This window comes from Rhinichthys klamathensis, unplaced genomic scaffold (assembly GCF_029890125.1).
Source record: "Rhinichthys klamathensis goyatoka isolate OS25496 unplaced genomic scaffold, OSU_Roscu_1.1 h1tg000015l_1, whole genome shotgun sequence".
Taxonomy (NCBI): domain Eukaryota; kingdom Metazoa; phylum Chordata; class Actinopteri; order Cypriniformes; family Leuciscidae; genus Rhinichthys; species Rhinichthys klamathensis.
The window spans coordinates 1,885,889-1,898,825 of record NW_026606567.1 but is presented as its reverse complement, the minus strand read 5'-3'; the positions used below and the strand labels follow the sequence as shown (position 1 = coordinate 1,898,825).

General features: G+C 39.5%; 1 protein-coding gene across 8 annotated transcripts in view; it reads right to left on the bottom strand.

The window, feature by feature from the left end:
• arhgap44a (Rho GTPase activating protein 44a) overlaps window positions 1–12,937 on the bottom strand; it is a 62,004-nt gene that overhangs the window by 2,290 nt on the left and 46,777 nt on the right. For 2 of the 8 annotated variants that reach the window (XM_056272548.1, XM_056272541.1), the window contains exons 16-22: window positions 12,746–12,929; window positions 10,533–10,550; window positions 9,020–9,208; window positions 6,631–7,149; window positions 2,957–3,102; window positions 1,631–2,008; window positions 520–571 (exon numbers count right to left, since the gene is read on the bottom strand). In XM_056272548.1, the coding sequence (XP_056128523.1) occupies window positions 564–571; window positions 1,631–2,008; window positions 2,957–3,102; window positions 6,631–7,149; window positions 9,020–9,208; window positions 10,533–10,550; window positions 12,746–12,929 (1,442 nt within the window). In that variant the 3' untranslated portion in view covers window positions 520–563. The remainder of the gene's footprint in view (window positions 1–519; window positions 572–1,630; window positions 2,009–2,956; window positions 3,103–6,630; window positions 7,150–9,019; window positions 9,209–10,532; window positions 10,551–12,745; window positions 12,930–12,937) is intronic. The other 6 variants (XM_056272516.1, XM_056272523.1, XM_056272557.1 and 3 more) reach the window with 4 other exon arrangements.

Here is a 12,937-nt window from a genome sequence, read left to right as displayed (position 1 = left end):
TGGACTATGTGGATTGGTGGACTGTATCTGATTGTGATGACCTCCCCTGTGTAAGCATGAGATGGACGCGGATGGCGTAGTCATGACTGTGTGTGGGGGGGGGGGGGAACTGCCACCCTGTGATGGACTCGACTCAAAAAGAGTTTGGTTGGGTGTTTACCAATGTCCAACGATGCGGTGGTGAGGATATTAGGAGGGGGAATGGATCACGTTGTGAGGTCAGGGCCAGAGGTGTTGAAATGAACTTCATAAGCGACGTTGGCAAATATGTGGTGTTGCTCAGGAAAGTAAGGCCATAAGCCATGCACAGACCAGTCTCACACCATGCACAGACTACACTGACAGAATGAAGAAGCCAGAAGCAGTCCCACGACTTGGAGAGAATGACAGAGCTGGAGAAGGAAGTGTTACGGTATGAGACAGAGAGCAAGGCTGCGGTAGGCCCCAGATTCAGCCACAGCACCAGGCCAGATGGTGTGAGATGAGGCTATGGCACGGGCACAGCAGGTTCTGGCTTACCCTAAATGTCCCCCTCACACTCAGCCCACACTCAGTCCCTGGCCTCACACAGCTGCAAGGTGCACAACGATGACAGGGGATAAAAGAGTCATACATCAATCAGTGCTCAGGAGAATGACTGACAGACACGCCTCACATGATAGAACATACAATCAGTGCCATACAGCGGGCCACTAGAACGATACAAAGACCGCAGAACCTTATTTTAGGGAAACAGTCGCACACTGAAGCTGAGAAAACAAGTAGGGCTCGTACTGAAGGTGAAGTGTGTAATTTCTTCTTCTTAGGTTTTCTCAGACTTCCGCCATAAAGACGAGGATTCCTACTGAAATGATTGGATTTAGCTCACGGAAATTCACCAAACAGTTGACGATTTCCAGAAAACGCTTGCAAAATCTGCATGGGGAAATCTTTCACCCTCACATGTAATTCTCGTTTTACGTGGATTCCTATTGAAGTGACTGGATTTCGCCCGCGGAAATTCACTGAACAACTCTAAATGTGACTGCACTTTCAGTGAAAGTAGTGACTTTGAAAGTAAAGCTAGCCAATTAAATTGGAGTGGATGATTTTCAGCAAGCGCTTGCTAATTTGTTTGTACTGTGGGGACTACTTTAAAGAGTGTAAACTAAGTGGAGCCTGACATGTCCATCAGCTTCTTGCTCAAGTAATAGCATGAGTTTGAGTTTGGTGTTGAGTTTGAGTTTGGTGTTTAGTTTGTGGTGGGACGGAAGGGTCGGTATAAAACCTGAATGGAAACATTCATTATTTTTACATTGCCGCTGGTTGTGCAAAAATTACACACTTCACTTTCTAGTCAAATATATATGCTACATCCCTGGGTTTTGAGTGAATTCCCTTTGTTTCCACTTTTTCACAAGTTATAGAGCTAAAATATAATCATAGGAATTAAAAAAATAGTTATCATAGTCTACATCTCAAAGACAACTGAATCTATGGGTTCCCCATATTTAAGACAAACAAATCTCTTCACATTTCATAGGGGATCTGGCTCTTTAAAGTCCATCGCCTGCGTAGGACGGAGAGACAGACAGTTTGAGAGAGGGACGCTGGACTCCCTCTCGTGATGTTGCCACTGAGGCATGTTTACCTGTGGACATGCTCTCTCCAGGGGACAATCCGTCAAGTAGACCCTGCTCCAGGGGCTGGGGGACCGTAGGAGGGACGGTGGGTGGCTGGGGAGGGGGTAGGCTGGGTCTCTGCCTGGGCTTTGGGGTGGGCCGGGACTTTGTGAGCGTACCAGTCAGAGAGGGCGGGGAGGACAACGTGTGGGGTCCCCCTAATGGGGTCTGGCCAGGGGAAGAGGTGGGCGCGTGTCCAGTGGGACAGCCCAAACCGTACGGGGAGGGGGTACTTGGGGGAGTGGGGGACAGGCTAACCGGAGACGGCTGACCTGTGGATTGGTCTGACATCCCCCCCGACTGGCAGTAGGGAATCTTGGGTGGCACAGGGGCCAGTTTCTTAGACGCTGTAGGGAGAGATAGAAGACAAAATCAAATATGCATGCAAGTAGCTTTTACACCACGACCCTGTTTAAACCTGGTATTAACATCTGTTCTGGGTGAAGCATGAATTATGTGCAATGCGTCTTGGGAATTTGTTTAAATTGAATGAATCTAACAAGAATTCATTACTTCAATGAGCTCATCGTTTCTGCCTTAAATTATTACTATTTAAATTAATACATTTGTAGCTATTTCTGAAATACATAACTTAGACAGTTATGTCTGATAACAGATCACTCTAAATTGTAATGTGTAATTTTCTGTAAAGCTGCTTTGAAACGATGTGTATTGTGAAAAGCGCTATACAAATAAATGTGAATTGAATTGAATTAAATTAAAAAATGTCATGATGTAATTATCAAATAAAATGAATAGCATTTTCCTTTCACCTTTAATGCAGGTGTGTACACATCTTAATCATTAATTTAATAATAAAAAAATTATATTTGATCAATACTTTATAATTAGAAGTATTTTAAAAATAATAAATAAATATCATCAAGACTTGCAACACATGACAAAACATTTTTTTTGCTCATTATTTTTTCTTGCTCATTTAAGTCTTGTTTTCAAAAAAAAAAAAAAAAAAAATTTAAATTAAGTGTTTATGCTTAAAATAAGATTTTTTTGTTGTTAACTTAATATCTAAAGTAATTTTCGTTCTCAAGTAAATTAATCTTGATTAAGGAATTTTTTTGATATTAGTACTGGGAAACAAATTTGTTAATTAATTTGCAGTGAATTAACCTTAACTTGTCATTAAAAGGACAAATGTGACTAAATCAATGAAGACGTGTATACACTGATCTGTCTGATCACCCAAGTCAGCTGTTATACCAATTTTAAAGAGGATTTTATCTCTACATGAAATTTTATAAAAACCATTAAAGAGGAACCCCACTGGGACGAACCATTGCGTAAGGTGTGAGGACTGTGCTCGGCCGAGTGGGGAGACTGGCTGTTGCTCTGCTGACCGCTGACAGGGGGCACTGTAGCTCCTGCCGCCTGCAAAGCCTTGTGGCCAATCACAGGAGAGAGCTCCTTGCTCTTCAGAGTGCTGGAGAGAGAGACAAACATGACTGCCTGCCATCAGTCTGCACACACCATATCATTAATGACAAGGACCCCTCATGTCCCCAATCATCAAAACTGAAAGTGCTAAACAACATGCTGCCGGTTTTGATTGTGTCTGAAAAGACCTTGACAAAGCATTGGCATAATTGATCTGGGAATCGAACCCATGTTTCTGGCACCAGATGAGCTAAATATGGAAACTTGTTTCTGCCACAGAATAATTTTTTTTAAAAACTGCCACAATTCTGACTTTATTTCTCGCAATTGCAAGTTTATAACTAGCGAATTCAGACTTTTTTTATATATATATAAACTTGCAATTGTGAGAAGTCAGAGCTTTGAGATAAAAAGTCACAATTATCTTTTTTTTTTTTTTTCTGTGGAAGAAACAAGCTTCCATTGCAAAAAAGAAATAAAATACACTACCGTTCAAAAGTTTGGGGTCAGTGAGAATTTTATTTATATTTTTTGGAGGAAAGAAATCAATACTTTTATTTATCAAGGACAGTAAAGACATTTATAATGTTACAAAAGATTCTATTTCAAACAAATGCTGTTCTTTTGAACTTCCTATTCATCAAAGAATCTTAAAAAAAAAAAAAACTGTACAACTGACAGACCAACAACTGTTTCAACATTGATAATAATAATAAATGTTTCTTGAGCATCAAATCCTCATATTATACTGATTTGTGAAGGATCATTTGACACTGAAGACACTGACACTGGTGATGCTGAAAATTCAGCTTTGATCACAGGAATAAATTACACTTTACTATATATTCACACAGAAAACAGCTGATTTACACTGGAATAATATTTAATACTATAACTGATTTTTGTTGTATTTTTAATCAAATAAGCGCAGCCATGGTTAGCAGAAGAGAATTCTTTTAAAAGTATTTAAAATCGTACCGACCCCAAACTTTTTAACGGTAGTGTATATATATATATATATTTGTTGCTACTGTAAATTCTCAGATAACATGAAGGATATTTTAAAACATCCACAACTAAAATCTGCTTTTAATGTGAGTGTGATGTTTTTTTTTTGTTTTTTTTCAAAGACATGTGAAGGTGGATTTACACCTGGTTTCTCATCCACGTCAACAGGAGGGGGATTGAGTGTCCTTGCCCAGCACACACACACACACACACACACACACACACACACACACACACACACACACACACACACACACACACACACACACACACACACACACACACACACACACACACACACACACACACAGCATGTATCTTTAATATGACTGAGCATGTGGAGCTTGTTTTTCACTCTGACAGCTCTATTCAGGCGCCTCTCTGCTAAACCCTGGGGAAGATTAATCTATATGCACACATGGACACAAGTCGTCCACATATATCCGTGAAGACATGCAGAGAACACCTCTATGTGACTATGTTTGAAATGAATCCGTCACATCTATGACTCAATCTCTGCAGTTCCCTTTCCCTGCGACTTTTGAATGAAGGCTCACGAGGGTATATGGGGTGGACTTGTACCATTGCAATACACAGTCAAAATCATTAGTTCAATGGCTAATACTGTCCATTTTGATGCTAAGCACTCCTAATAAAGATCTTAGATTGATCTTTATTGCATTGATGGAGTCTGTATGTGCAGAAAGCAACGGGAATTCTTGTTTTTCCATCGACATTCCTGCAACCCTTCAAACAACTCGGGACACTGATGGTTCAAAAAAGAGCATTCATATACACAATTCCCACCTCAATTAAATTTGTGGCCTACATTGCTGTGAAACGTTTGAATTCTAATTTGATTTGGTAAGCGTTGTTTCATTTTCCAGTGCAGTTGTCAAATTCACATGGCTACTCAGACTGAAATCTTGCTCAAATGATTAAAATTTAAGTGGCCATTTCTAAGCGCCTATTGCTTTGTTCCAAAAAATCTAGTGAGTTATCGCAATGTAAAAACACATGTTGTCAAAACTTATTGATCATATAATGTTTTTTACAGTGTGAACAAAATGTGTAAGAATTATAAACTTTTGTTGGTCACAGAACTTATTTTCTGCAACGAAATCCTGTCTTTTTGTCTAGGGAACCAGGGTGATGCTAACTTTCAGGTTGGCCTAAAGTTAACCAATCACTGCAGAGCTCTATAGCTTCAGATATTACCATAATTATAAGCTAAAAACTCAAATGCCACATAAATATTGAGTGCATATTGCAATTGATTGCATTTCTATTTTCCAACGCTATCTTATAAGGCAGAATAAATCAGTTTCCCACTGTTTGTAAGAGTCTTTGTGTTGCGAGAGCGCCTATGATGACTAAAAGAGCTTAGGTGGGCAGCTCATTAGGGTTTGGAACAGAGATGCTGGTGTTTATGTACTTGCACATCTAGTATGACTATCCCAATGAGCAAACAGACCTCATGACTCAATCAATACATTCATTAGCATCCATTTCACCATGTGCAGCTCCATCCATGTACTTATTTCTAGCAGGGTAATTATAGTTCAATAAAACTGACACTAAAACTAAAACCAACCAACTGAAATAAAATAAAAAAGCTTAAACATTTCTCATTTTAATTTAAAAGGGTTAAGTTGAAGTAAAAGAAAAAGAAAACGAACATTATAAGTTATTATATTTTTCAGTTATTTAGTTATTATTAGTGGTCAAATCAATTAATCGCGATTAATCACATTAAATATATAATATGTGCATGTGTGTGTAAATGTATACCAGTATATATATATACACACACACATATGCATACATACACACACATATACAAACTTTGATTTTATTTAGATGCGATTCAGCACTAATAATAACTAAAACTGAATTTAAAATCAATAAAAACTTTATAGATATATATTTAAAAAACAAACTACTAAAGATGAAAAAAACATCAAAATTAACAAAACTTTTAAAACGACAACAGAAAATACAAAAATCAAAACCGATTAAAAACTACTAAAAATGACAAACAACAAAATGACTGAAATCTAACTAAAATGAAAATGGAAAAAACAAAAAATAAAAACTGATTCAAAATATTGATATAAAATATATAGACATATTAGAAGAAAAACTACAAAAAAAAATGACAACAAAATTACTAAAACCATTAGTTAACCACAACCAAAGTTAAAATGAGAATGCAAAATATAAAAACTGATTCAAAACATTAATAAAAACCATAATGGTATTTCAGTGATACTACAATAACACTGATTTCTATTTGAAGGATACACTTTCGCTAAAGGCCAGTGACATCATCGGTTGCTAGGCAACCTCCCTGGACAATGACAATGTTACGGAATCTGTGTGATGAGGCTGAAAAAGCAATAACATCACAAAGAAAGTCAAAAAAAAAAAAAAAAAAAAAAAACGGGATGGAAAGAGGGAGCCAGTATGGAGTGATCTGAGGTGAGCGCTCAGACATTGTGGGGAGCCCTGGTGGACGTCACAGTGTGTTGCGAAGGCAGGGTGGCCGCAGGCAGGTGGTATTTACCTAGTCAGCCTGGGGGGTCCTCTGTCGCGGGCACATGGACAGGCGGCCCACGGCGGGGGGGCGGAGGAGGGGAGGCTAGGGGGGTTTCCGAGGGACACGTCATGGCGGGTCAGCACGAGAGGGTTTTTAATGTAGAGGGGCGAGGCATTGGCGTCAGGCGGAGCGGCATGCGGGGCGTCACACACTGGGCCGTGTTTGGGAAAGTGCAGGCAGCTAGGCTTGGGGTTGGAGTTGATATCGAGTGAGGAGGAGGAGGAGGAGGAAGAGGAGGAAGGGGGTGGCTGGGGCAGGGGCAGGGGCAGGGGCAAGGGTGGGCCGAAGCCGGCCCAGCGCAGGGGTGGAGGCGGGGAGCTGGGAGGCTGCGACTCGGGGCCGGGGGCCACGGGCCGAGCGCAGGGAGGGGGTTTGGGGTAGAAGTGGTGGGAGGACGAGGAAGGGTAAGGAGGGGGTGGCCGCTCCTCCACGTGGGACGCATAGACATGTGAGGAATCCGGCCGATTGGGCGACACGTCGTCTGAGCTGCAGATATTGGAAACAATAAAGAGCAAACACAGGAGAGAGAGCTCTGGTCAACTGCACACGGATGGATGTTGAGCTCCAGCTGTGGCTCGCTGGCGTTATACAATACTGATCACATTCTCAGGATCCTTTGGTCCGCATGTTTGTCTCAAGCTGGTATGAGCATTTAGCCAGTTTAGCGCACGGCAATGAGCAACAGGTTTAGCAAACAGCAAGCGTAGCAACGAAAAACAGGCGCAAGGAAACGCTTCCATCTCCGTTGGGAGGAAAAGCACAGCAATGCATTAAAATGGAAAAACTGAAAATGACCTTGTGTCTGCGCACTGCACCAAGGGAAGAAAATAATCTGTGTTAAAACAACCAAACATCAGAGAGAGTTTGGCGAATATGCAATAATCTATCTAGAGCTGGCGCTTAAACCAAGGTCTCCAAATGCGATGAAAACCCAGAGCAGTTAAACACAGACACAAAAACCCTTTCATTGCCTGAAAGAGTGTCAGAGGAGGGGAGGTAAGCCAGTCAAATCATCAGCCATCGCAAACCCTAAATGCAATGACTGAACCATGGCGTGACCTTCACTTCATTAATGTATGATTTACATATGGGCTTATGGGTTGAGTTTTAGTGAAATTAAATGAATGGGAAGCCACAGCAAGAATGTCTTACATTCATGAGATAAATTGATCCGAACTGTGACATTTTAACCTCACTAAATGATATATACAGCATATAGGCCTGTACACACTGCAAAAGTGACAACCGCGTTCAAATCCAGAAGAGAATCCTCTAAATTATCGTTTTGGGTGTGAACAAAATACATTTCTTGCCCCGCACCAGGTGAAGAGAGACTCGCATTTTGCATGGGCTTTTAAGGCAAGACACTACAGGTGAATAGGGTAAAATTTTAACTAATAGATATCACGGTAGCACTTTATTTTACAGTCCTGTTACCCAACATAGCATATGTACTTCTTATAGTAATTGCAATAACTAGGTAATAACTACGTACTAACCCTGAACCAACTCCTAAATCTAACCTTTTACAAATGTAGTAACACCTTATATTACCCAATATTTTCTTAGGTAAGTACACTGTTAGTACACGTACTGTAAAATAAAGTGCAAGCGATATCAGACAATTGTTCTGTATTACACACGTTTTTTTGCTTAAATGTTATGCTTAAATATACAAAAAAAAGCATTATCTTGTTAAATATGAAATTTGAAAAATATTTCAGAGCCGAAATCTGAATCTCCAATATGTCCACAAAATTATGTTTTGTGTGTCCACACCAATTCTCCATAAATTAGAAAATGCTGTCAACAGGCAGGAAAAAAAATACACTTTCACCAAGTTTTTAGGCAGTGCATTAAACAAACAAACAAAAAAACAAACACATTTTTTTTGCCTGTAGTGTCTTGCCTTAATTACTGTACATTACAAGAACTAGTTGTTGAGTTTGGTTCTGTACACACAGCGCAGATTTAATGTAAATGTGATTAATTCAGTTGCAGAACGCGGATATCACTCTGAAAAACAACTGAACTCTGTGTGTACAGAAAAGGATGGAGGACTGGCAACTGTGTTCAACTGCTGTGTGTACACGGCCATACTGACTGCAAGAAAAAAGAAATGACTTCTATTTATATAGACTCAGTGAGGCAAAAATAAAACGGTAAGTAGAACGAGGAAAGCATGAAAAAGCAGAGGAAATGTCATTAATACACAAATGCAGGGAAAGCAAGAGAGTTAATCGCTGAATGGAAAACAATGATGTCACATGTTAATTCTACTGTGAAATGCATATACAGTACATTGAAATGTCAATGGAAAACAGGTAGAGGATCACGTGTTGTTGTTTTTTTTTACCTGCCCCTGTCTCCAGGAGGGGGGGTGGGGATTGGAGATGTGGCCAGCTCACCGGGCTGTTCAGAGATCAGGGTGTCCGCAGGAGAGCCGGGCGGTTGTGCGCTGGGAGGCGTGGACGAGGATTTGCGGGACAGCGTTGAGGTACTTTTGCCCTTCACCCACGATGTGTCCATCACTCTGACACCCACACTGCCCACAGAAAGACCACAACTGAGTCAGTCATAAACACAACACAACATCTAGATGCACTGCACAGAAGCGGTAACCCTCTTAATCATTACATCAACTTGTGCGTTGTTACTACAACCCGGCATGGGTCATTATTTTGAGAGCAAAAACAGAAGTGAAGTACAAAGTATTTCTGGAACATATATTAAAAATATTGTCATTTATTGCAGATGCCGGATGTGATCAACCCTCAATTACGATCATGTATATTCTTATAAAAAGAAACATTGTTTCTCATTTAATAATTTATGTAATTATGTAATTTAGGTAACATTCATTATTGTTATTATTACAATATATAATGTAAAATATTTTTGTTTTGATTCATACTGTATTCACCATTGTTTAAAAGTTTGGGGTTGGTAAGATTCTTTTAATGTTTTTGAAAGAAGACTTATGTTCACCAAGGCTCAATTTATTTAATAAAAAATGCAGTAAAAACAGTAATATTGTTAAATATTATTACAATAATTTTCTATTTCAATGTAATTTAATTCTGTGATATCAAAGCTGTATTTTCAGCATCATTACTAGTCTTCAAATGATCCTTTAGAAATCATTCTAATATGATGATTTGATGCTCAAGAAACAATTATTATTATCATCAATGTTGAAAACAGTTGTGCTGCTTAAGTTATTTATTTTTTTGGAAACCGTAATACAAATTTTCAGGATTGTTTGATGAATAGAAAGTTGAAATATGACCTATTGTAACATTATAATGTCTTTACTTTTTTGATCAATTTAATGCATTCTTTAAACAAAATTTACTGACCCCAAACATTTGCAATAATAACGTAAGGATCGTTAATCGTTAAGGATCGGGATAGTTCACCCAAAAATGAAAATTCTGTCATCATTTACTCACCCTCAAGTTGTTCCAAACCTGTATGAGTTTTTTTCTTTTTTTTCTTTGTGTTCAGCAGAAGAAAGAAATTCATACGGGTTTGGAACAACTCATCGCGCTGCTGTCTTTTTTAAAATATGCAGTGCTCCCTTTGAAAACAATACGCTAACCTCAAGAAAGAAAGAAAAAAACGCTTTGATGGACACACGGCCTAAGGGAAGGGACAACAGTGTAATTAATGATGTCATTACAGAAATCAACTACACCTGTAATTACATGCAGGTATTTTTAAGATATAAGTACAATGTAAAATCATGTACGCACACAATATGTACATTGCATCAAGTGTTGTATTAAAACACAATATAAATTGGGACCAAAGGTGTTACCAAAAACAAAGAAAGCTCACAGTATTACAGAAAATGTGGTGGACAATACCTTTGAATTTTCCTAATGCTGCATTAAGTGAAGATAAAACAATGATTTTAGAGGAAACGCAGTGTGTTTACATGTCTAGAACAAGGAAATGACATGGAGACGGGTAATGACAGCTGAACGATGAGCCATGTAGAGTGCAGTGGGGGACATGTGTAGTAAGACAGTGTTTGGTGGATCAGGGCGGTCCAGAGGTGAGAACATGTCAGTCTAAATGAGCAGCTGGCATTTTTTCCTGCTGCGACACCATTAAGCCTCATTTACTGTAATTGCCTTTACCCCGGGAGCTGTGGACATAAACAATTAGACACATATCCTCTTGCTTTAACAAAACAAATCAGTCCTAAAATACGCTTGATCACGATCCTTAATTGTTATGTAATTATACATCGTTTTGTAAAATATATAGTATATCTCTCCTCTCTCCCACTGTTTTCATCTTGATTACTTATAAGGTTTCCATCCATCTATGTGGCTTGAATTGTGAATAATAATTACATTAACTGATTTGCTGAAACGTTGACCTTAAAAGTCAGGGTTACACATAAGCACTTTCAGGCGGGATTAAAAGGACAGTTCACACACAAATTGAATTCAGTTACTCACCATCATGTTGTACATCTTTAAAACACTATGAAGATCATTTTAATAAAACCGGTTGCTCCGTCCATTCCACCGAAAATGTACGTAAAACATGGTAAAAAAAAAAAATCAAATTGAGTAGATGAAAGATTAAATTTAGGCTTTTATTCACATTTTCACATAAAAACGGAAACGATTCTGCTTTGTGACCACCCGAAAAGCTTCTCCGGCACCAGAACCATCGCTGATATTGCCTTGATTAAAAAACGTTTTGATATTTGTACTTTAGTTTATATTGAGTATTTGTAGGAGTACTAATACTGATAGAGAAACAAACTGTAATCATAAATTGCCTTCTATTTTTATAACAAAGTCTGCCTCCTGGGGCATTGATTTGTGTCTTTGAGCCAGAACAGACCACGGAGAAGTCTTCTGTCAGATTGTGAGTATTTAAAAGTGCTAATAATTTAGGTCAGATTCAACTTACTAACCTACGGTGTCAAATTGCGCAGTGTAAAACAATATATTTATATATATATATTGTTTCGACACATCTCTGCAGTGAATATTATGTGGCCAAATGTTTGCCAGAACCCAGTATTTTTTGTAAGGGGGTCTGGAGTAGGACTCTGACTAACAGAGGTCTGGATCTCCTCCTCCGTATGCGGTATTTTTCCACCTGCTGGAGCATTGCAGGTGGCATGAGTCAGAGCCTGGCACATCTGCCACGTGTCTGTCGATAGAGGCAGAAATCCAGCCCCCTCAGTGAATGATAAGGGAGCTGCGGCCCTCCTTCAACACTCCATCCACGTAACCATAGAGACCGTGGCAGCCCATCAGCCCGAGACCAGCTCTATTCGAGGGAGGTTGAAGGAGTCGCTGAGATGTTCCCGGAGTTCAACTCCAATTGAGAACAAACGACACAGAGAGGTTACTGGATAACGACATGACTGACGTCCCAGTCTAAGTGAATTACTCGCTGAACACATTAGCTATCTGCCGCTGTCTCATCCGCCACTTCTAATTGGTTTAAGCGGCACTATCTAACCCTGTCGGTAATGGGGAGTTAGTGCAATGATAATAGGGCAGTGTTTCATTTAAAGGGATAGTTTACACTCCAAATCCATTCTCATCCAAACCCATGTGACTTTCTTTTTTTAACGGAACATTAAAGGTGAACATCCTGGCCACTCTTCTCTAAATAATTAAGGTGAATCTGGATGAGGTCAAGCTCTAAAATTATTTTAAAAAACACCCTAAATGGTCCAAATAACTTTGTTATACAGTTACAAAGTTTGTGTGGAGCAGCATTTACACAGTGCCGTGCTTCACTCTGAAACACGCAGTGCATTTATTTAATTAAATCAGCCATATTGCCGATTTCGGTTTCATTTTGAATCATTGTCCAGCCCTACTAGCCAGGATATTCTTCAAAAATGTTCCATGGAAGAAAAAAAAAAGTCATACAGATTTGCAATGACATGAGGGTGAGTAAATGGTGACAGAATCTTCATTTTTGGGTGAACTGTCCCTTTAAGAAGTAGGGCTGGTATGAGAAGGTAATGGAAGCGTGTGGGAGGGGAAATGAAAAATGAAGAGATGGAGGGGGCAGACAAGAGCGCAGAACAACCTACCCATCCTTCTTGTAGAATTCAAGCATCATGTTGTCAGTAGCAACACTGAGTGGGCGTCGGCTCTGCTCGTGCTGCTGCTTGCGATCTGATTGGTCCATATCTGGCGACGGCATGGAGCTGTAGTTGGAGTTGTGGTTGGTGTGGACCGGGCTGCCATAGCTGCCTGTCAGGTTGAACTCAATATCTAAGAAT